The sequence below is a fragment of the Pristiophorus japonicus genome, chromosome 2 (genome assembly GCF_044704955.1).
Source record: "Pristiophorus japonicus isolate sPriJap1 chromosome 2, sPriJap1.hap1, whole genome shotgun sequence".
NCBI classification, from domain to species: Eukaryota; Metazoa; Chordata; class Chondrichthyes; family Pristiophoridae; genus Pristiophorus; species Pristiophorus japonicus.
Window position 1 is genome coordinate 282,476,821 of NC_091978.1, and position 23,228 is coordinate 282,500,048.

General features: G+C 42.8%; 1 protein-coding gene across 3 annotated transcripts in view; it reads left to right on the forward strand.

Annotated features, from left to right (window-relative positions):
- lrba (LPS-responsive vesicle trafficking, beach and anchor containing) overlaps nt 1-23,228 on the forward strand; it is a 1,157,354-nt gene that overhangs the window by 89,117 nt on the left and 1,045,009 nt on the right. For all 3 annotated transcript variants that reach the window (XM_070871469.1, XM_070871472.1, XM_070871473.1), the window contains exons 8-10: nt 14,708-14,854; nt 21,581-21,778; nt 22,933-23,066. In XM_070871469.1, coding sequence (XP_070727570.1) covers nt 14,708-14,854; nt 21,581-21,778; nt 22,933-23,066 — 479 coding nt within the window. The remainder of the gene's footprint in view (nt 1-14,707; nt 14,855-21,580; nt 21,779-22,932; nt 23,067-23,228) is intronic.

The window sequence follows — 23,228 nt, forward strand, 5'->3', positions numbered from 1 at the left end:
ATGATATAACTGGCATCACGGAGACATGGCTCCAGGGTGACCAAGGCTGGGAACTCAACATCCGGGGGTATTCAACATTCAGGAAGGATAGACAGAAAAGAAAAGGAGGTGGGATAGTGTTGCTGGTTAAAGAGGAAATTAACGCAATAGTAAGGAAGGACATTAGTTTGGATGATGTGGAATCTGTATGGGTAGAGCTGCGGAATACCAAAGGGCAGAAAACGATAGTGGGAGTTGTGTACAGACCACCAAACAGTAGAAGTGAGGTTGGGGACAGCATCAAACAAGAAATTAGGGATGCGTGCAATAAAGGTACAGCAGTTATCATGGGCAACTTTAATCTACATATATTATATGCTAACCAAACTGGTAGCAATACAGTGGAGGAGGATTTCTTGGATGGTTTTCTAGACCAATATGTTGAGGAACCAACTAGAGGGCTGGCCATCCTAGACTGGGTGATGTGTAATGAGAAAGGACTAATTAGCAGTCTTGTGCAAGGCCCCTTGGGGAAGAGTGACCATAATATGATAGAATTCTTAAGATTGAGAGTGACAGTTAATTCTGAGACTAGTGTCCTGAACTTAAGGAAAGGTAACTTCGATGGTATGAGACATGAATTGGCTAGATTAGACTGGCAAATGATACTTAAAGGGTTGACGGTGGATAGGCAATGGCAGACATTTAAAGATCACATGGATGGACTTCAACAATTGTACATCCCTGTCTGGAGTAAAAATAAAACGGGGAAGGTGGCTCAACCGTGGCTAACAAAGGAAATTAAGGATAGTGTTAAATCCAAGGAAGAGGCATATAAATTGGCCAGAAAAAACAGCAAACCTGAGGACTGGGAGAAATTTTGAATCCAGCAGAAGAGGACAAAGTGTTTAATTAGGAGGGGGAAAATAGAGTATGAGAGGAAGCTTGCTGGGAACATAAAAACTTCCATAGATATGTGAAGAGAAAGAGATTAGTGAAAACAAACGTAGGTCCCTTGCAGTCAGAATCAAGTGAATTTATAATGGGGAACAGAGAAATGGCAGACCTGGGTGTCATGGTACATCAGTCATTGAAGGTTGGTATGCAGGTACAGCAGGCGGTTAAGAAAGCAAATGGCATGTTGGCCTTCATAGCGAGGGGATTTGAGTACAGGGGCAGGGAGGTGTTGCTACAGTTGTACAGGGCCTTGGTGAGGCCACACCTGGAGTATTGTGTACAGTTTTGGTCTCCTAACTTGAGGAAGGACATTCTTGCTATTGAGGGAGTGCAGCGAAGGTTCACCAGACTGATTCCCAGGATGGTGGGACTGACATATCAAGAAAGACTGGATCAACTGGGCTTGTATTCACTGGAGTTCAGAAGAATAAGAGGGGATCTCATAGAAACGTTTAAAATTCTGACGGGTTTAGACAGGTTGGATGCAGGAAGAATGTTCCCAATGTTGGGGGAAGTCCAGAACCAGGGATCACAGTCTAAGGATAAGGGGTAAGCCATTTAGGACCAAGATGAGGAGAAACTTCTTCACCCAGAGAGTGGTGAACCTGTAGAATTCTCTACCACAGAAAGTTGTTGAGGCCAATTCACTAAATATATTCAAAAAGGAGTTGGATGTAGTCCTTACTACTAGGGGGATCAAGGGGTATGGCGAGAAAGCAGGAAGGGGGTACTGAATTTGCATGTTCAGCTATGAACTCATTGAATGGCGTTGCAGGCTCGAAGGGGCGAATGGCCTACTTCTGCACCTATTTTCTATGTTTCTATAATTGAACAAATACTTTTGGCTCTATCTTCACGAAGGAAGACACGAATAACCTTTGAACAAATATTTTGGTTCTGTTTTCCGGAAAATCTAGGGAACTGAAGATCTAGTGAGAGGGAGGAACTGAAGGAAATCCTTATTAGTCAGGAAATTGTGTTAGGGAAATTGATGGGATTAAAGGCCGATAAATCCTCAGGGCCTGATAGTCTGCATCGCAGAGTACATAAGGAAGTGGCCCTAGAAATAGTGGATGCATTGGTAATCATTTTCCAACAGGCTGTCGACTCTGGATCAGTTTCTATGGACTGGAGGGTAGCTAATGCAACACCACTTTTTAAAAAAGGAGGGGGAGAGAAAATGGGGTATTATAGACCGGGTTTGCCTGACATCGGTAGGGGGAGAAAATGTTGGAATCAATTATTAAAGATGAAATAGCAGCGCATTTTGGAGAGCACTGACAGGATCGGTCCAAGTCAGCATAGATTTATGAAAGGGAAATCATGCTTGACAAATCTTCTAGAATTTTTTGAGGATGTAACCAGTAGAGTGGACAAGGGAGAACCAGTGGATGTGGTGTATTTGGACTTTCAAAAAGCTTTTGACAAGGTCCCACACAAGAGATTAGTGTGCAAAATTAAGGCACATGGTATTGGGGGTAATGTATTGACGTGAATAGAGAACTGGTTGGCAGACAGGAAGCAGAGAGTCGGGATAAATGGGCCCTTTTCAGAATGGCAGACAGTGACTAGTGAGGTGCTGCAAGGCTCAGTGCTGCGATCCCAGATATTTACAATATTCATCAATGATTTAGATGAAGGAATTGAGTGTAATACCTCCAAGTTTGCAGATGACACTAAGCTGGGTGGCGGTGTGAGCTGTGAGGAGGATGCTAAGAGGCCGCAGGGTGACTTGGACAGGTTAGGTGAGCGGGCAAATGCATGGCCGATGCAGCATAATGTGGATAAATGTGAGGTTATCCACTTTGGTGGCAAAAACGTGAAGGCAGAATATTATCTGAGTGGCAGCAGATTAGGAAACGGAGAGGTGCAACGAGATCTGGGTGTCATGGTACATCAGTCATTGAAAGCTGGTATGCAGGTACAGCGGACGGTGAAGAAGGCAAATGGTATGTTGGCCTACATAGCTACGGGATTTGAGTAGAGAGTAGGGAGGTCTTACTGCAGCTGTACAGGGCCTTGGTGAGGCCTCACCTGGAATATTGTGTTCCGTTTTGGTCTCCTAATCTGAGGAAAGACGTTCTTGCTATTGAGGGAGTGCAGCGGAGGTTCACCAGACTGATTCCCGGGATGGCAGGACTGACTTATGAGGAGAGACTGGATCAACTGGGCCTGTATTCACTGGAGTTTAGAAGAATGAGAGGGGATCTCATAGAAACATATAAAATTCTTACGGGACTGGACAGGCTCGATGCAGGAAGACTATTCCCAATGTTGGGGAAGTCCAGAACCAGGGGTCACAGTCTAAGGATAAGGGGTAAGCCATTTTGGACTGGGATGAGGAGAAACTTCTTCACTCAGTTGTGAACCTGTGGAATTCTCTACCGCAGAGTTGTTGATGCCAGTTTGTTAGATATATTCAAGAGGGAGTTAGATATGGCCCTTATGGCTAAAGGGGTATGGAGAGAAAGCAGGAAAGGGCTACTGAGGTGAATGATCAGCCATGATCTTATTGAATGGTGGTGCAGGCTCGAAGGGCCGAATGGCCTACTCCTGCACCTATTTTCTATGTTTCTATGTTATCGAGTGCCGCCTGGAAATCCAAATACACCACATCCACTGGTTCCGCCTTATCCACCCTGCTCGTTACATCCTCAAAGAACTCCAGCAAATTTGTCAAACGTGATTTCCCTTTCATAAAGCCATGTTAACTCTAGTTGACTACATTATGCTTTTCCAAATGTCCTGCTACTGCTTCCTTAATAATGGACTTCAGCATTTTCCCAACAACAGATGTTAGGCTTACTGGTCGATAGATTCCTGCTTTCTGTCTTCCTCCTTTTTTAAATAGGGGCATTACATTAGAAAGCTGTAAATCAGCTGGGAACTCTCCAGAATCCAGGGAATTTTGGTAGATTACAACCAATGCATTCACTATCTCTGCAGCCACTTCTCATGACCCAAGGATGCAGGCCATCAATTCCACAGGACTTGTCCACCTTTAGTCCCATTATTTTACTAAGCACTTTTTCTTTAGTGATAATTTTTTTAAGTTCTCCACCTCCCTATAGCCCCTTAATTATCTATAATTGGGATGTTTTTTCGTGCCTTCTACCATGAAGACCGATGCAAAATATTTATTCAAACTCTCTGCTCTTTTCCTGTTCCCATTATTAATTCCCCAGTTTCATCCTCTAAGGGACCAATGTTTACTTCAGCTACTCTCTTTTTATATACCTGTAGAAGCTCTTACTATCTTTTTATATTTCTTGCTGGTTTACTTTCATAATCTAGCATCTCCATTACTTTTTTAGTCATCCTTTGCTGTTTTAAAAAAAAAAAAAAAAATTCCCAATCCTTTGGCCTCCCACTAATCTTGGCAACTTTGTATGCCATTGTTTTCCATTTGATACCATCCTTTACTTCCTTAGTTAGCCACGGATGATTCTCCCTTCTCTTAGTCTTTCCTTCTCACTGGAATATATTTTTGTTGAGAGTTGCGAAATATCTTCTTAAATGTCTGCCACTGCTTATCAATCATCTCAGTTTAACCTATTTACCCAGTCCACTTTAGCCAACTCTGCCTTCATACCTTTTGTAATCGCCTTTTTTTTTAAGATCAGGACACTGGTTTGAGATCTATCTTTCTCACCCTCCAACTGAATTTGAAATTCAACCATGCTATGATCACTCCTTCCGAGAGGATCCTTTACTATGAGATCATTTATTATTCCTGTCTCATTACATAATACCAGATCCAAGATAGCCTGCTCCCTGGTTGGTTCCGCAACGTATTGTTCAAGGAAACCATCCCGGATACAGTCTATGAACTCTTCCTCAATGCTACCTTGGCCAATTTGATTTGTCCAATCAATATGAAGATTAAAATCACCCATGATTATTGCCGTACCTTTTTTTACAAGCCTCCATTATGTAACAAGCCCACGAGAGGGGGCGGCTTTGGATTTAGTTTTGGGGAATGAAGCTGGGCAGGTTGAAGGGGTATTAGTGGGAGAGCACTTGGGTGCCAGTGACCATAATTCAGTCAGATTCAAGTTAGTTATGGATAAGGACATGGATAGACCTGGAATACAAGTCCCAAATTGGGGAAAAGCTAACTTTGCTAAGTTGAGAAGTGATTTGGCCACAGTGGACTGGAAACAGCTACTTGTGGGTAAATTAGTGTCGGAACAATGGGAGGCATTCAACAAGGAGATCCGGAAGGCTCAGGCCAAATGTGCCCTTAAAGAAATAACTATTCTAGAGCCCCCTGGATGTCAAGGGGCTTATAGGGGAGGATAAAGGAAAAAAAGGGAAGCTTATATCCTCTTGACAGCTAAAAACTATCTAATCTTTCGAGGAATATAGAAAGTTGAGAGGTAAAATTAAAAAGGATATTAGGAATGCTAAGGGAGAGCATGAAAAATTCTTGGCGAATAAAATTAAGGAAAACCCAAAGATGTTCTTTAAATATATTAAGAGAAAGAGGACAACGAAAGAAAGGGTAGGACCTACTGGAGATCATGAGCATAATGTTTGAGTGGAGGCAGAAGATGTTGGTATGGTTCTTAATGAATGGTTTGCGTATGTTTTCACAAAGGAAAGGGGCAATGCAGATACTGCTATCGAGGAGGAGTGTGAAATTCTGGATGAAATATACATAGTGAGAGAGGAGGTATTAAGGGGTTTAGCAGCTTTGAAAGTAAATAAGTCCCCAGCCCTGGATGAAATGCATACCAGGCTGTTGAGTGGAATAAAAGAGGAAATAGCAGAGGCCTTGACCATCATTTTCCAGTCCTCTTTGGATTTGGGCATGGTGCCGGAGGACTGCTAATGTGGTACCCTTGTTTAAGAAGGGAGAAAGGGACAGGCCGAGTAATTACAGGCCTGTCGGCCTAACCTCAGTGGTGGGAAAATTATTGGAAAGAAATCCTGAAAGACAGGATAAATCTACATTTGGAAAGGCAAGGATTTAATTGGGACAGTTAGCACGGATTTGTTAAGGGAAGATCATGTTTGACATTGAATTTTTTGAGGAGGTAACCAAGAGGGTCGATTTAAGGTAGTGCGTACGATGTAGTGTATATGAACTTTAGCAAAGCTTTTGATAAGGTCCCACATGGTAGATTGGTCATGAAGATTAAAGCCCATGGGATCCAGGGCAAAGTGGCTCATTGTATCCAAAATTGGCTTAGAGGTAGGAAGTAAAGGGTAATGGTTGATGGATGTTTTTGTGACTGGAAGGATGTTTCCAGTGGGGTTCTGCAGGGCTCACTGCTGGGACCCTTGCTTTTTGTGGTCTATATCAATGATTTAGATTTGAATATAGGGAGTATGATTAAGAAGTTTGCAGATGACACTAAAATTGGCTGTGTGGTTGATAATGAAGAGGAAAGTCATGGACTGCAGGAGGATATCAATCTACTGGTCAGGTGGGCAGAACAGTGGCAAATGGAATTTAATTCCGAGAAGTGTGAGGTGATGCACTTTGGGAGGGCTAATAAGGAAAGAGTATACACATTAAGCGGTAGGCCACTTAATAGTGTAGATGAACAAAGGGACCTTGGAGTGCTTGTTCACAGATCCCTGAAAGTCGCAGGCCAGGTGGATAAGGTGGTTAAGAAGGCATACGGAATGCTTGCCTTTATTGGCTGAGGCATAGAATACAAGAGCAGGGAGGTTGTGCTTAAATTGTATAATACTCTGGTTAGGCCACAGCTGGAGTACTGCGTGCAGTTCTGGTCGCCGTATTATAGGAAGGATGTGATTGCACTAGAGAGGGTGTAGAGGAGATTTACTAGGATGCTGCCTGGAATGGAAAATCTTAGCTATGAGGACAAATTGACTAGGCTGGGTTTGTTCTCATTGGAACAGAGGAGGTTGAGAGGAGACCTCATTGAGGTGTACAACATTTTGAGGGGCCTGGATATAGTGGATAGCAAGGGCCTATTTCCATTGGTGGAAGGGTCAATTATGAGGCGGCATAGTTTTAAGGTGGTTGGTGGAAGGTTCAGAGGGGATTTGAGGGGGGGCTTCTTCATGCAGAGGGTTGTGGGGATCTGGAACTCACTGCCTGGAAGGGTGGTGGATACAGAAACCCTCACCACATTTAAAAGGTGCTTGGGTGGGCACTTGACCTAGAACTGGTAATTGGCATTAGACTGGATAACCTCTTGGCTGGCGCAGATACGATGGTAAGTACTGCAGGGAATTGAATACGGCCAAGGTGATGATCTGGACTAGTTTCAATCGCCTGGATGGGTCGGAGAGGAATTTTCCCAGATTTTTTTTTTTTCCCCCCCAATTGGCCTGGGTTTCTATCTTGTTTTTGCCTCTCCCAGGATATCACATGGCTCCGGTTGGGGTGGAGTGTAGAATGTTTCATTGTAAGGGGTGTCGCAGTTGTGTGGGGTGGACTGGTTGGCCTGGGTGCTCTTTACCTTTCCGCCATTGTTCATAAGTTTATTTGTAACCTTCAGGGCTGCTGACCGAGAGCTGTGCGGCTCTTTGTCGACCAGCGCAAACACGATGGGCCGAAATGGCTTCCTTCTGCGCTGTAAATTTCCGTTTCTAGTTTTTTTTTGTGTGTGTGTTTTTTCAGTTTTGGTCTCCTAATCTGAGGAAGGACGTTCTTGCTATTAAGGGAATGCAGCGAAGGTTCACCAGACTGATTCCTGGGATGACAGGACTAATATATGGATCGACTGGGCCTGTATTCACTGGAGTTTAGAAGGATGAGAGGGGATCTCATAGAAACAAATAAAATTCTGACGGGACTGGACAGGTTATATGTAGAAAGAATGTTCCCGATGTTGAAGTCCAGAACCAGGGGACACAGTTTTAAGGATAAGGGGTAAGCCATTTAGGACTGAGATGAGGAGAAACTTCTTCACTGAGTTGTTAACCTGTGGAATTCTCTACCACAGAGAGTTGGATATATTCAAGAGGGAGTTAGATATGGCCCCCATGGCTAAAGGGATCAAGGGGTATGGAGAGAAAGCAGGAAAGGGGTCCTGAGGTGAATGATCAGCCATGATCTTATTGAATGGTGGTGCAGGCTCAAAGGGCTGAATGGCCTACTCCTGCACCTATTTTCTATGTTTCTATTATTTCTTGATTTATACTCTGTCCAACAGTGTAGCTACTGTCAGGGGGCCTGTAGAGTACACCCAGCAGTGACTTCTTCGCCTTATTATTTCTTATCTCCACCCAAACTGATTCTACATCCTGATCTTCAAAGCCAATATCATTTCTCACTGCTGCACTGACCTCGTCCTTAATTAACAGAGCTACCCCACCTCCTTTTCCTTTCTGTCTATCCTTCCGAATTGTCAGAGACCCCTGAATATTCAGTTCCCAGCCTTGGTCAACTTGCAACCATGTCTCTAATAGCTATCAGATTATACCCATTTATATCTATTTGTGCCATCAACTTATCTATCTTGTTACACATCCTGCGTGCATTCAGATAAAGAGCTTCTAATTTTGTCTTTTTACCATTTTTCTCTGCTTTCACCCCACTTTCTGATACGCTTTTATTTTTATCCATTCTGTCCCTTCCTTTTGCACTCTGGTTATCATTTCCCCCACTGCTTCCCTGCTCTATTGCCTTCTCCTTGCTCGTTGACTTTTTACATTTCCGCTAACCTGAACCCTCCACCCTCCTAACCGCCCCCACCCCCACCCCTCGCACTATTTAGTTTAAAGCCCTCTACAAGCTCCAGTTGTTCGATTCACCAGGACACCAGCCCCAGCATGGTGCAAGCGAAGCCCGTCCCAATGGAACGGCTCCTACTTACCCTCGTACTGGTGCCAGTGCCCCATGAATCGAAACCCATTTCTCCCACAGCAGTCTTTGAGCTACGTGTTCATCTGTCTGATCTTATTTACCCTGTGAAAATTTGCTCATGGCTCAGGTAGTAATCCAGAGATTATTACCTTTGTGGTTCTGCTTTTTAATTTAGCCCCAAGCTGCTCATATTCCCTCAGCAGAGCCTCTTTCTTTGTTGTATTTTTGTCATCGGTACCTACGTGGACTATAACAACTGGACGTTTCCCCTCCCACTCTAAGGGCTCAATTTCAGCCAGGAGTTGCTCCGTTTTTTTTCGAGTAACTTGATTTTTTTGGCGTAACTTAAAAATCCCTATTTTCCCCAATCAATTTGCATCAATGTAACTGAGTTAGTTACGACTTTTTAAGTTTTTTTTCTCAAAAAGGGGGTGTTACCAGCCACACACCAGTCTGCCCATTTAGGCAACTTTGGCCAGCCAGTAGTTACTCCAAATCTACTTAGGCTAGCGTATGTGGCCACTTCAGAAAGCCCTTGCGGAGAGTTAAAGAAATTGGCGCAGGTAGGTACATCGGAGGCCATTCGGCCTGGGATAAGGGTGGAAAGCGGAGAGGACCTGCCTGCACCTAAACCATCAAGCCTTGCAAACAAAAAGCAATAAGAAATAAAAAATTGAAGTCAGTCCTACCTTCATCTTCAAACTCGGCCCGGGAAGGCAGCGGGCCAGCCGATGCGGGAGGCCACTCGGCCAGAACTATGGGCGGCCAGGAGAAGTATAGTGCTCCTGCCTGGATGATTTCTATCCGTTCTCCTGGCCACCCGCCCCTAGCTTCTCTTAGAAATCGCACCCGGAGGCCACTCTGCCTGGGCTGGGGGCGAGGAGCGATTCCAGTGGCCGGCATCGGGTCCCACATAGCAACTGCAGCAAGACACGGAGAGGCCGGGGGTGAGGAGCTACTGCGTATGCGCGGACACTCCACTGCGCATCTGCAAACCTCCTGGCACAATTTTTGCCGCAGAACGCTGGCTCCACCCCCGACTCGACTGGCCACATTGCATGACTACAGGAAAGAGGTCGGACAGCGATCAAAGTGGGAAGGACATTTTTCGGCACACTTTGGAACAGAGAAAAGCAGCACAACTCTAGTAAGTGCGCCGAAAAATGGGCTGAGCCAAAATTGAGGTCATAGTTCCTCTCCAGCCCAGAGGAGATGCCCTTAACCCTGGCACTGGGCAGGCAACACAGCCTTTGGGGCTCGTGCTCTAGGCTGCAGAGAACAGTATCTATTCCCCTAATTTACCACATTTCTTTTTACCAGCAACCCCCCCCCCCCCAAACTTGAATGGCCCCCAGTACCACGGTGCTGTGGCCCCTTTGCTCATCCTGCCTCCAGTCCTTGTCCTCGTCAGCACAGGAGCAAGAATCACGTACCTGTTCGACAATTGCACTGCATTCTGGGTCCGCATACCTGCCTCACTCGTCACACCCTCCTGTGCCTGACCACGGACCAAATTTGAATTAATTAATCTGGAACACAGCATTCAAGTAACTCTCCCGCTCCCTGATGTGTTGTAATGTCTGCAGCTCGGATTCCAGCTCATCTATGCGGAGCCAAAGTTCCTCGAGCTGCAGACACATACTGCGGATGTGGTCGCCGTGGACCTCAATGGGGTCAATCATTTCCCACATGCAACAGCAGAAACGCATCACCTCCCCTACCATCTCTAATGTGTTTAAATTAATTCAGTTCTCAAGTTTTTAACATTTAGTTTTTAATCCCGGCTCTTAATTTAAACCAATGCCCAAGAAAAGAGAAGAAAAACTCACCAACCAATCACTTCCCCGCTTTCCTGTGATGTCACACTTTGATTTCTTTTAACTTATCTTACCAGGTTGGTTGGTGCTGCTGCAGCCCGCTCCTCTCGCGATGCTCAGGCCTGCTCCTTTTGTAGTCCCCGCTGCTCTCGCGATGTTCAGGCCCGCTTCTTTTGTTGTCCCCGCTGCTCTCGCGATGCACATGTGATTATATAGAATTTAAATCTTATTGTAACTTGTCCTTTCAAACTGTTTGAATTCTGATGAAAGCACTTTTGCTCTTGGTTCTGATATTTGGCTCATCAATTTTAGTAAGCTTAAGCCAATAGTTGATCCATGTGCTATAAGAAAGCTGAATTCCCCACTTGGGGGTTTACCTCCCAATGCAGGTCTCGTGATGAATGAGCATTGTCTTGGCTCGCCAAACTGTCTTGCGCTAATCAGTTCGGATCAAAATGAATTTTATTTATTAACCCTCAATTAGGTTACCTGTGAGATGCTGATTGAGTGAATTAACACTTGCCAAATCATCAAGGAAGAATCCAGACCACAAGTCATGTACTAAGCACTATTTATTGATTATAAATCATAACTTAAAGTTGGCTACCTGAACACTTAATAAATGCGCATAAATGTAATCAGAGTTACATAGCAGTTGAGTAGCATGAACAGAGTTACTTAATAAAACAAGTAGCAACGGTTACACAGCCAATTCAGTGCATCACCGTAAATCAGCGGTAACAGATGCTGAGTATTATCTATAGCAGTGACCAGAGTCTGAAGTTATAACTTAAGATGACTTTAAAAGTAATTCCTTAGATAGCTGACAAGCTAACAGCTTTGAATAGCTAGTCAATCAAATAGCTCAAGATTACGTGTGTGATTAACATCATTCAGAGCTTAAATAACCTGATCCTCACTAGCAGCGTAGTTGAGTCAATCTGCTTCCTTCCCTGGTGCAAGCAATAGCTTCTGGATTACTGAATCAATTAACCCCTTTGCAGCAGAGTTATCTCTCACTTGGATCTTTGATTCCGACTGAACCCACCTTGCATACGAGTGACAATATCTGAGCTGGCTTTCCTGTCTTCTTTCTCAATTTCTGACTGCTTAAAGTTGGGCTACTGACAGACCAAGAAAATTGCTACTTCTACCAAAGACAAAGAAAAGCTCTAGTTCTAACTGACCCATGTGTCAAATGGTCTCTCTTTTGTGTCCATCATCTTCTCAAGTCCGTGCTGGAGCATGGATTTCCACAGGTCAGCTGAACTTTTACAACCATCCCCTACCTTACTGCCTTGCTTTTAACAAAGGGAGCCTCACAAATATGAGGGGTTATGACCTGTTTACCACTGAATAAATGCTTCTTCCTTGGATACAAGCCAGGGATAATGTTGTAAAAAGAATACTTCTCTTCTTTGAGGTGGACTCCCTGATATAAGGAATCGACACCCGCCCGCCCATGTAACGATCACTGAATCACTCAGATGAAACCTTGGTTCAACCGGTCTTTCTTCAAGCATGCAGGAGAAGAGTTCACGAATGAACCTTCGAAGTAGAATGGTTTCTACAAGCACATTTATACAGATTTTTGAGCTGTGCGGCCCTCCTACAAATTTCTATTGGCCTGCAGCTTATCAGCAGAGCTTCATTGATTCGTAGACCCTTATCAGACTGACTGCTGAGTGATTTCCCAACCTGTCCATCTCCCATCACATGTCATCTTTCTGGAATGTGATGTTCAGCAGTGTCAACTTTGCCTCAGTTCCTCATGACGTGTTGATTAACCTTGTTTCCCAGGGTTTTCTATCTTGTTCCCAAACACCTGATTTTGCTGCTGCTACAATCTATGGGCCCAAATTTGCCCAGGAGTTGCTCCGTTTTTTTGGGGGCAACTTGATTTTTCTGGAGTATCTTAATGATCCCCATTTTGCACATTTAAATTGTGCCAGTGTAAGTGAGTTAGTTAGGATTTTTTAAAGTTTTTTTTTCAAAAGGGGGCATTACCAGCCACCTATGTCTGTTTTGGCCATTTAAGCCAGATTGCTCCAAACTAACTTAGGCCAGCTTATGTGGCCACTTGCGGCCGCACAGAAAACCCTTACGGAGAGTTAAGAAATCAGCGCAGGTAGCCAGAGATTGGGGTGGGGGAAGGGAAGCGGAGAACCTTGCAAAGCACTAAACACCTTCACAACATTCAAGAAGAATAAAAACCATCAATAATAAATTTAAAAAAATAAATAAATAAAACTGCAGTCCTACCTGCATAACTTGGCCCGGGAAGTCGCCGGTGTGAGAGGCCACTCTATTGGGGATAGGAGCGGGTGGGTGGGACGCCCGGGTGGAAGAGAGCGCGCAGGTAACTGACACACAACACACAGCAGGCTGGGCTCGCCAAACACAGAGGCTGCAGGAGTCAACTCCGAGGGACAGGTGGACTTCTCTCCGAGGACTGCTGACTCCCCCTCTTCCCCTCCCCCCTCCCGGATCAAAACACTCTCTCTTCTCCCTGCCCCCATCAAAACTCTCCTCACTAAAAAGCACAACCATCAATAAATAAAAAATAAAGCTCAAGTCCTACCTCGGTGCTGGAGGCCACTCGGCCGGGAATAGGTGAGGGACTCTCTCCTTGACATGCAGCAGCCCGCCGTGCGTCGTGACGTCACTCGGCCTGAGATAGGGACGGGACATCAGGTCCCACATTGCAGAGGAGCTACTGCGCATACGCGAAACCTGCAGAGCGCATGCATTGAGCTGCCGGCACTCTTTTGAGCACAGGGCCCTAGCTCCGTGCCCCACTCTAATTGCAACGCTGCACCAAGGACAGTTGACAGAGCGGGGAGAATATGGCGATATCTTTTCAGCGTCGATTTCAGTAAGTGCGGCGAAAAAAACCGGAGGGCCAAATTTGGGCCCTATGTTTCTAGATTGCTGGCTCCCTATTGTCCTTGGTAGAAATTGTTCCGTACTGAATCTGTAAGTTTTCATTTTCTATCTGTCTGTACTAAAGGTTAACCCAATTGATGATTGATGTACCATCAAGCTTTGCAGCTTAAACACCCAATTGTAAGCGAGTGTTATAAGCGTGCTTTACATACATAAGCAAATTTTACATACAATCTGTCAATCCCCTTACAATACTCTACCCCCTTACAGATAATGACTGACTTAATTTCTTAACTGCCTATATTAACTATTTACTTCCCAGCACTAGGTTCAACAGTTGAATTCCATATTATATAGGCACCCACAAGCAGTTTATACAGTATTTCCCTTATAAATCTTGATGGTCTCACCCTAGGTTTGTGCCCAAATAGTTTCCCAGTTTCATCTCCAGCAGCAATCATACTATCCTCCGACCCTCCCCCTATCAATTGGAGAATTTGTTTCACTTTGTTGATGTGTGGGACCATGGCATTTTATGTATACCCTACATTTCTTTGTAGTTTCTGGAAATTGTACATTGCTTATGATCTGAAAGTCCATGACAAACTAATTTCTGAATTAAAGTTTGCACAATTAATTCTGTTACCACTTGGTAAGCAGGTAATTCTTACGATCAGTCAAGGGACATTCTATTCTTTCGAAGGCTACCTTTGTGAACTGAAATGAAGCAAGTTTCTATTAGAAATATTTACAGAATTACAACATGGAATAAGTAGGGTTCTGAGCATTATTGCTTGGATTTAGTGAGTTTTGGTTCCTGTCCAGTTGATGACTTGCATTACAGAAGTCTATGAAGGTTCATAAAGGAGTAAAATATTTTCCACTTTGTATGCTCAGTTTCATTCTGAGAGTGTAGGCATAATGCACAGACTGATTTCCCAATCTACCTACTTTAAGTTCCTCACAGGGAAATGCATGGAATATAGTGCCACTATCTTAAAGATTATGGGCGGGATGCAGCCTTTGTATTGGAGGAATGTGAAGTTGTGAGCGCAATGTCCTAATATGGAGTCACAAACACTAAAACTTGCTCAAGACTCATTTGGTTTGTGGAGGGTATTTACATTCAAAGAATGAAAATGAGCCTACATGGTAACTGATTTTTCCTTCAAAAAGCTTGTGTTTTGTAAATATTATCTATCAGCTTAGTTAAGAAATTCAAAATTTGAATTTTAAAAAGTTGCATAATAACTTAATCAGTAAGTTTGTTTGTTTTTAGACATTTGACAAATGTTTCCTGGGATCTTCAGAAACAGCAGATGCAAATCGAGTATTCTGCGGGCAACTTGGAGCAGTTTATGTCTTTGCTGAAGCTCTAAATGCAGCACAGATATTTGCAATATATCAACTTGGCCCTGGATATAAGGTATTCTAAGGCAAGAATGTAGTTTGAAGATACCTGACACTTGAGTTTGAGATGTGATTCATTAGACAGGCTGCATATCAGTAAGTGGTTACTACAGAATCAAATTAATTGCAGCTCTTAACAGTTTGAATTAACAACAAATTTACAAGACTACTTGTAGTGACTTCAGTCATTAATGCTGCAGGTAATCCTCATTTAACATTTATGCCATTCATAGAATTTTGTTAGTATTTTCTAAATTAAAGGTAACCAATACAGTTGTGCTGTGGAAGCTGATCTAATATTCAAAGTGCAGCATGTCTCAATCAAATTTATAAATGTTTGATACAAAAACTAATGTGGATCTATAATGGTGGCTGTCAAAGGGCAAGTAAGAAAAAGCCGCTGGTCTTTTATTTCAGTGCTGTCGTGTAGCTTCAAGAGAAGTAATGCCAAAACTCCAGTGTGGAACAAAAATTAACATTGCACATATGATGTGACTTTACTAGTGTGCAAATTTAAAGATGTCCTCTAAAGTTGGTACATTCTATCCAATAATGCAGTACTGCAAAATTTTCAATCTCAATCCAGTAACACCTGTTGAAGACAACTGATTATTTCATGAAGCAGATTGATTGCTGTGAATGAAAAAAAATGAGTCGGAACAAAGTAATGTTCTAAATAATTCACGTGTGTCTCAGGGGCTGACTTAAAATCTTTTACAAAGTAGTAATAGTGCTCTTACTACCCTCCCCAATCCCCTTTTCATGCATAGCTGAAAACTTGCACTGAATATTTGCTCCAAAGTTAAACATTAATTTGAATGTGGCGAGCTCCAGGTTGCACATTTTTAGTTTTGTGAATCTAAGCACACACAATAAGAACTCTTCAGTAATTGTTGCAATTGAATTGAAATTAGACAGCTGTAATAAACAGCCCAATTATGTACTTTCCCCCTCTCCCACCCTTCTGCAGGTCGCAATCCGATATTGCATATATTTAAAAAGGGAGATGGAACAAATTCAGGGAATCCTAGACCAGTTAGCTTAATGTTGGTGATAGGAAAGATATTGGAATCTTTACTCAAAGGTGTAACAGAACAACATTTAGAAACAGAGAATATAATAAAGAATAGTCAGCATGGATTTCAAAAGGGAAGGCCATGCTTGTCCAACCTTATTGAATTCCTTGAAAAAGTAGCAGAAAGGTAATGCAGTGGATGTAATATATATGGACTTTCAAAAGGCCTTCAGTAAGGTACCGCATGGTGGACTAAGGGCAGAGCATGGGGAATCGGGACAAGTAGCAGAATGGATAGCAAACTGGCTACAAACCAGAAAAGATAGAGTAGGGCTTAAAGTTATTCAGACTAGCAAAGGTGGGATGTGGTGTTCCACAGGGATCGGTGCTGGGACTATTGTTCACGATTTACTTGATTTGGACTGTGGAAGCGGAAGTACTACATCAACATTTGCGGACGACACCAAATTTGGGTGGGGGGGGGGGGGGGGGGAGTGCAGTTGTGGGGTATAGTTAATACTGAGTGCAAAAATACAAGACGTTAACAAACTTGCAGACTAGACATGTAAATGGCAAATAAATTTCAATATAGAGAAGTGTGAGGTGGTGCATTTTGCTACGAGGAATAATGGTACCACCTACTCCTTGGAAAATATGAATCTAAATGGGATAGAGGTGTAAAGAGATCTAAGGATATTGGACTCCATTTTCCCCAATTATTTGCGCTGTTTTTTTTGGTGTGCACTGTTTTTTTTGGAGTAAATTTAAAATCTCCAAGTTTCCCCAAAGTTTCTGTGCCAGCATAATTCTGTGCCAGCACAACTAGGTTAGTTTTTTTAGGTTACAATTATTTTTCTTAACCTCATTGGGGGCGTAACCAGCCACCCGCATTAATTCTGGCTTTTTATGCAAGTTTGGCCAACTGCGATTTTTCTTAATGTGTACGTCGGCTCTGGAAAAACCTGGGCAGTTTAACAAAATCAGTGCAGGTAAGAGAATCAGCGCAGAAAATCCAGTTCCATGGCTGAGAGTGCAGCGGGAGAGAGTGTGGGTAATTATAACCTCTTTTACTTGCAGGTTCTGTATCAATTTCCTTTTTGTCTTCAATCTCGAATTCACTTTAATCTGGAGCTTTTGGTCTGGTCTGTCCACTCTTTCGGCCCGGGCTAGGAGCGGCACCAGCTCTGAGGGGAGGGAGTCTTTTGGCCTGAGCTAAGAGCAGCACTGGCTCCGGGGGGGGGGGGGGGGGGAAGGGAAGAAGAGAGAGGCCTTTCGGCCTGGGCTAGGAGTGGCACTGGCTCCAAGGGGTTGGAGTTTACAGGATAGACTTTTGGCACAAATACGCTAATATTTTCATGTTGGTAAGCTGCAAAGTGCTTGTGCAGGTTGCTGTGAGCTGGCCAGAATGTTTTGCATGTTTCACTTTCCAACCTCAGCCCGCAGTGTGCCCCTCGTTACCCTGGCAACCTGATCTTTTTGGCTCACAGCTTAGGCTCCACCCACAAATCTTAAGGACAATATGCGCTGGGCCACATTCAGAAGTTAAAATGGTGAAACTTTCAATTTTTTGGGGCAGTTGGGTCCCCAAAAAACGTGCATAACTCTTCAAATACGCCAAAAAGCGGCATTGGGGAAAATTGAGTCCACTGACTCACACATCATTAAAGTAGCAATACAGGTTAACAAAGCCATAAAAATGCAAACAAAAGTATCTGGGTTCATTTCTAGAGAAATAGAATTCAAAAGCTATTTGAGAAGTTATGTTAAACTTGTATAAATCCTTAGTTAGACCACATTTGGAGTACTGTGCGCAGTTCTGGTTTCTATATTACATAAAAGATAGAGAAGCACTATAAGTGCAAAAAAGATTTACATGGGATGTTACCAGATCTGAGGGTGCAACATCAGGAAAGACTGAACAGGCTTTACTCTTTAGAAAAGAGAAGATTGAGAGGTGACCTGATCGAGGCTTTTAAAATTATGAATGCTTTCGATGGGATAGTCATTGATATGTTTCCACTTGGAGTCCAAAACTAGGGATCATAAATATAAGGTAGTCACTAAGAAACCCAATAAGAAATTCAGGAGAAACTTCTTTATTCAGAGTGGTGAGCATGTCGCACTCACTAACACATTGAGTGGTTGAGGAGAATAGCATAGAGGCATTTAAGGGGAGGCTAGATGAGAGACAAAGGAATAGAAGCTTTTGGTGATAGATGAGATGAAGTAAGTGGGAGGAGACTCGTGGAACAAATACCGGTATAGACCTTTTGGGCCGAATGGCTTATTTCTGTGCTGTTAATTCTATGTAATATTGTGGGAGTAAGTAAACTGGTTTTGCTTTGGACACGTTTGCATTTGTGCCAATTGCACATTGGTTTCTGTAAAAGTAGGGTAGGCTGGGCACGTTGAATCTTGTGTTCCCAGTTAAGTAGAATTAAAGCTTGTGTTATATTAATATGCCCCTGTTTTACTGTGGTGTCACATTCTTGAACTCACTTCCAAAGCCACTATTTTCACTGGAAAGTAAAATGCTAGGCTTTATATAGATGTTCGTATTCTTTGGCTTAATGACCATGTTATGATGTGAACTGTTTGATTTGCTTTAAAATTACTGTTTTGTGTATTAGTCACACAACTCTTTGCAATTTCGTATGTGCCATTAACACAGTCTAAAAACACAGTTTAAAAAAGGAGGGAGAGAGAAAACAGGGAATTATAGACCGGTCAGCCTGACCTCCGTAGTGGGTAAAATGATGGAATCAATTATTAAGGATTGTCATAGCAGCGCATTTGGAAAGAGGTGACATGATAGGTCCAAGTCAGCATGGATTTGTGAAAGGGAAATCATGCTTGACAAATCTTCTGGAATTTTTTGAGGATGTTTCCAGTAGAGTGGACAAGGGAGAACCAGTTGATGTGGTATATTTGGACTTTCAGAAGGCTTTCGACAAGGTTCCACACAAGAGATTAATGTGCAAAGTTAAAGCACATGGGATTGGGGGTAGTGTGCTGACATGGATTGAGAACTAGTTGGCAGACAGGAAGCAAAGAGTAGGAGTAAATGGGTACTTTTCAGAATGGCAGGCAGTGACTAGTGGGGTACCGCAAGGTTCTGTGCTGGGGCCTCAGCTGTTTACACTGTACATTAATGATTTAGACGAGGGGATTAAATGTATCTCCATATTTGCGGATGACACTAAGTTGGGTGGCAGTGTGAGCTGCGAGGAGGATGCTATGAGGCTGCAGAGTGACTTGGAATAGGCTAGGTGAGTGGACAAATGCATGGCAGATGAAGTATAATGTGGATATATGTGAGGTTATCCACTTTGGTGGTAAAAACAGAGAGACAGACTATTATCTGAATGGTGACAGATTAGGAAAAGGAGGGGTGCAACAAGACCTGGGTGTCATGGTACATCAGTCATTGAAGGTTGGCATGCAGGTACAGCAGGCGGTTAAGAAAGCAAATGGCATGTTGGCCTTCATAGCGAGGGAATTTGAGTACAGGGGCAGGGAGCTGTTGCTACAGTTGTACAGGGCCTTGGTGAGGCCACACCTGGAGTATTGTGTACAGTTTTGGTCTCCTAACTTGAGGAAGGACATTCTTGCTATTGAGGGAATGCAGCAAAGGTTCACCAGACTGATTCCTGGGATGGTGGGACTGATCTATCAAGATAGACTGGATCAACTGGGCTTGTATTCACTGGAGTTCAGAAGAATGAGAGGGGACCTCATAGAAATGTTTAAAATTCTGATGGGTTTAAACAGGTTGAATGCAGGAAGAATGTTCCCAATGTTGGGGAAGTCCAGAACCAGGGGTCACAGTCTAAGGATAAGGGGTAAGCCATTTAGGACTGAGATGAGGAGAAACTTCTTCACCCAAAGAGTGGTGAACCTGTGTAATTCTCTACCACAGAAAGTTGTTGAGGCCAATTCACTAAATATATTCAAAAGGGAGTTAGATGAAGTCCTTACTACTCGGGGGAATCAAGGGGTATGGCGAGAAAGCAGGAAGAGGGTACTGAATTTGCATGTTCAGCCATGAACTCATTGAATGGCGGTGCAGGCTAGAAGGGCCGAATGGCCTACTCCTGCACCTATTTTCTATGTTTCTATGTCTCATCCCATAAAACCTATTTGAGCTTTCTGGGATTTCAATAATAAGCCAGTAATAATACAGCACTCAATTTTCCCCAGTATTTGCTCCGTTTTATTTGGAGTAGGCTGCTTTTTCTGGCCTAACTTAAAAATCCCTATTTTCCCCAATCAATTTGCACCAGCGTAACTGACCTAGTTACGTTTGTTTTGCTCAAAAGTGGGTGTTACCAGCCACCTACGCCAATTCTACCCATTTAGGCAACTTTGGCCAGCTAATAGTTACTCCAGTTCTACTTCGGCCAGCGTATGTGGCCAATCGAGAAAATCCTTGCAGACAGTTAAAGAAATCGGCGCAGGTAAGTGCAGCAGATGCCCGGGCAGCAGCAGCAGGAAAGGTGGGACAGGGGGTGGGGGGAAGCCTTTGACCAGGAGGGAGGAGACCACTCAGTCTGGGCTAGGGGTGGGAGAATGCACAGGCAAGCTCTTTGGCCAGGGCTGGAATGGGGGAGCAGACCGTGAGGCTGAAGACAGAAGGCTACAACATAACTACAAAAAGAACGAGATTGAACATAAAGGGAAACCATGTGATTATGCATCAAGCAAAACATGTAGGGAAGAACATTTGCAGCTTAACAAGAGACCCCTCAAAAGGTCGGGATTCCAGTTCAAACGAGACATTGGGGCCCAGTTGGGGAAAAAAAAGGAACTCCGAAACTATGTAGCACTCTACAAACTAAACCAACACGTATTATATAAACCAACCAAGCCATAGCAATGTTAAATAAATCAATGTGGAGTGCATTTGCAAACAAAAACTAAAAACTACTAACGAGACATTGAAAAATAAAATCCATTCAATAGAAACACCACTTCTCAAAAGGAACAGGCTTGCAAAATCATCCTTCGCACAATTAAAATAATCAAGAAATAATCATACCACAATTCTATAAGAAATAAAAAATTGAAGTCGTATCTTCAGCATCAAACTCCAATTCACCTTTCCGCACTTGGCCCGGGAAGGCAGTGGGCCGGTGCGGGAGGCCACTCGGCCTGGGCTTGGGGCGAGAGATCTCACCGGGAGGCCACTCTGCCTGGGCTAGGGGCAGGAGGGAGCGAACTGACCGACATCGGGGACCACAGAGCGGCGGCAAGTCAACGTGGAGGAGGGGGTGGGTGGGGAAGAGGGAGGGTACTTACCGCAGTACTGATTTTGCATACAGCTGTGATTTTTTTCAAACACAGCACTCCTGGCATGCAGACACAAGTAGCTTTTTAAAAATGGCCGATTGCCAACTCTGAGCGCTACTGCCATGCGTGGCCATTTCAGAGATGTCAGAAACGTCACTTTTTTTTTTCGGAGCATCTCCTGACGTAATGAAGCGGCGCAACTCTGGTAAGTACGCGAGAAAACGGGCTCGGGGAAAATTGAGCCCAGTAACATTACAGGTAAATGCAGGAAATCCACTGTACTTGGATAGCACTCAATACCACAGTCAGTCAATTGTATAGTTTTAAAGTTTGTGTGCCTTGATAAGTTGTGGGAAATAAGTCAGTCTGTAAGTAAACTTGGGGTTAATTTTATTTAATGACGTGAGGTGTTGATTTGAATTTTCTCTGCTTTTCCAGGGTACTTTCAAATTCAAGGCAGAAAGTGACCTCTTACTTGCCGAACACCACAAGTCACTGCTCTATGATGACAAGCTGTCCAGTAGCATTGCATTCACGTACAACCCAAAGGCTACAGATGCTCAGCTCTGTCTAGAATCATCCCCGAAGGATAATCCATCTATTTTTGTTCATTCTCCACATGCTCTCATGCTTCAGGTAAAAGCCAAATTCTATAGATAGCTGCATTGCACTGGTAAAAGTGCAACAAATGGCTTTGCTGTTGGAAAATATATAATTAACTGCAGCATCTGAAAGAGTTAGGGAATGTTATAGACAAGTATTTGCTATGATAAAATGTCATAAATGAATAATTTTCTCAATTTAAGCTAGCTACTTCTACGCAATTCAGGTGCATGGAACACCCCTTACATGTGAATTTTAAAGGTTCTGAGCTAACATTATTTTCAATTTTGTCTTTTGTTTTTATTGCTCGTCTGGTAAGTACTGACTATATGCAAAACAAAAGTAAGATTTGTTTTTAATCTGTACGTACGATTGATTTATATGAATAAAGTATGTAGACATAAGGGACTAGAAATTCCCCAGTCTATCGTTATTTGATAAATAACGTCATTTTTATGAAGAAATAATAAGAGAAATTTTGACATTTTTTAAGGGAGTAAGTTTGGCCAAAAAATACCTACTGATATTGCCAAAAATACAAGGGAGAAAACAACACAAAAAAAAATGAGGAAATATTCACAAAAGCCTTAAGAAATGAATCGCTGAAAAAACAAACTTCAACTTATCTTTTTTTGTAGGTCTTTTTACTTACCGACATTTCTTGGGTTGCAAAGCATGCTTTTTCCATGCGTTTTTTTGACCCAAGTACGGGTTTGCCGAATGGCCAAATTTAGGTGCTCCTATTTTTAAGGTATGGCGATCCGGAAAATGGCAACATTTTGAAAACGCCATTCTTAAACTTTGAGGAATTTTGTGCACTTTATTTTAAGAACAAAAAAGCAGTTTTAACGTGAAAAAATCTCATTAAAATGTGCATTATGCTGGCTAATTTCGAGCCCAAGCTTTACTTGTTGAAGGATTTCATCATATTGGAGCTATAACTTTAAGTATAATATATAACTCAACTTTAAAAGTTTGTTTAAAATAATTCCAAAGTATGAAAATCTGACTGATCAAATTAAAATCATATTAGTTAGTATTGTTTTCAATGCTTTATCTAGTTTTAAGAAAATTCAGATATATACAAGTTTTCTTCTCTCCCACATCCAAAATATTTGTGTAAAGGTTTAAGTACAGAGTTCATCTTTAAAGATTTTTTAATTTAAACTTTGATTTGTTTTCAATAGGATGTAAAAGCTGTTGTCACACATTCTGTACAAAGTGCTATACATTCAATTGGTGGTGTCCAGGTGCTTTTCCCATTGTTTGCACAGCTTGATTATAGTCAATATTCTTTGGACCAAGTTGACAGCACTGTTTGGTAAGTGAATCTGAGATATGTTGCGTTCTGTTCTGGGGTTAATTATTCATTATCCTCAGGATATTATGGATGGGTTAACAAATTGAACGTAGGATGGTTGTTCCAGAAATTTCCTTTTGGAACATGTGCTCCCTTCCTACAGTACTCCAGTTGATATAGCTG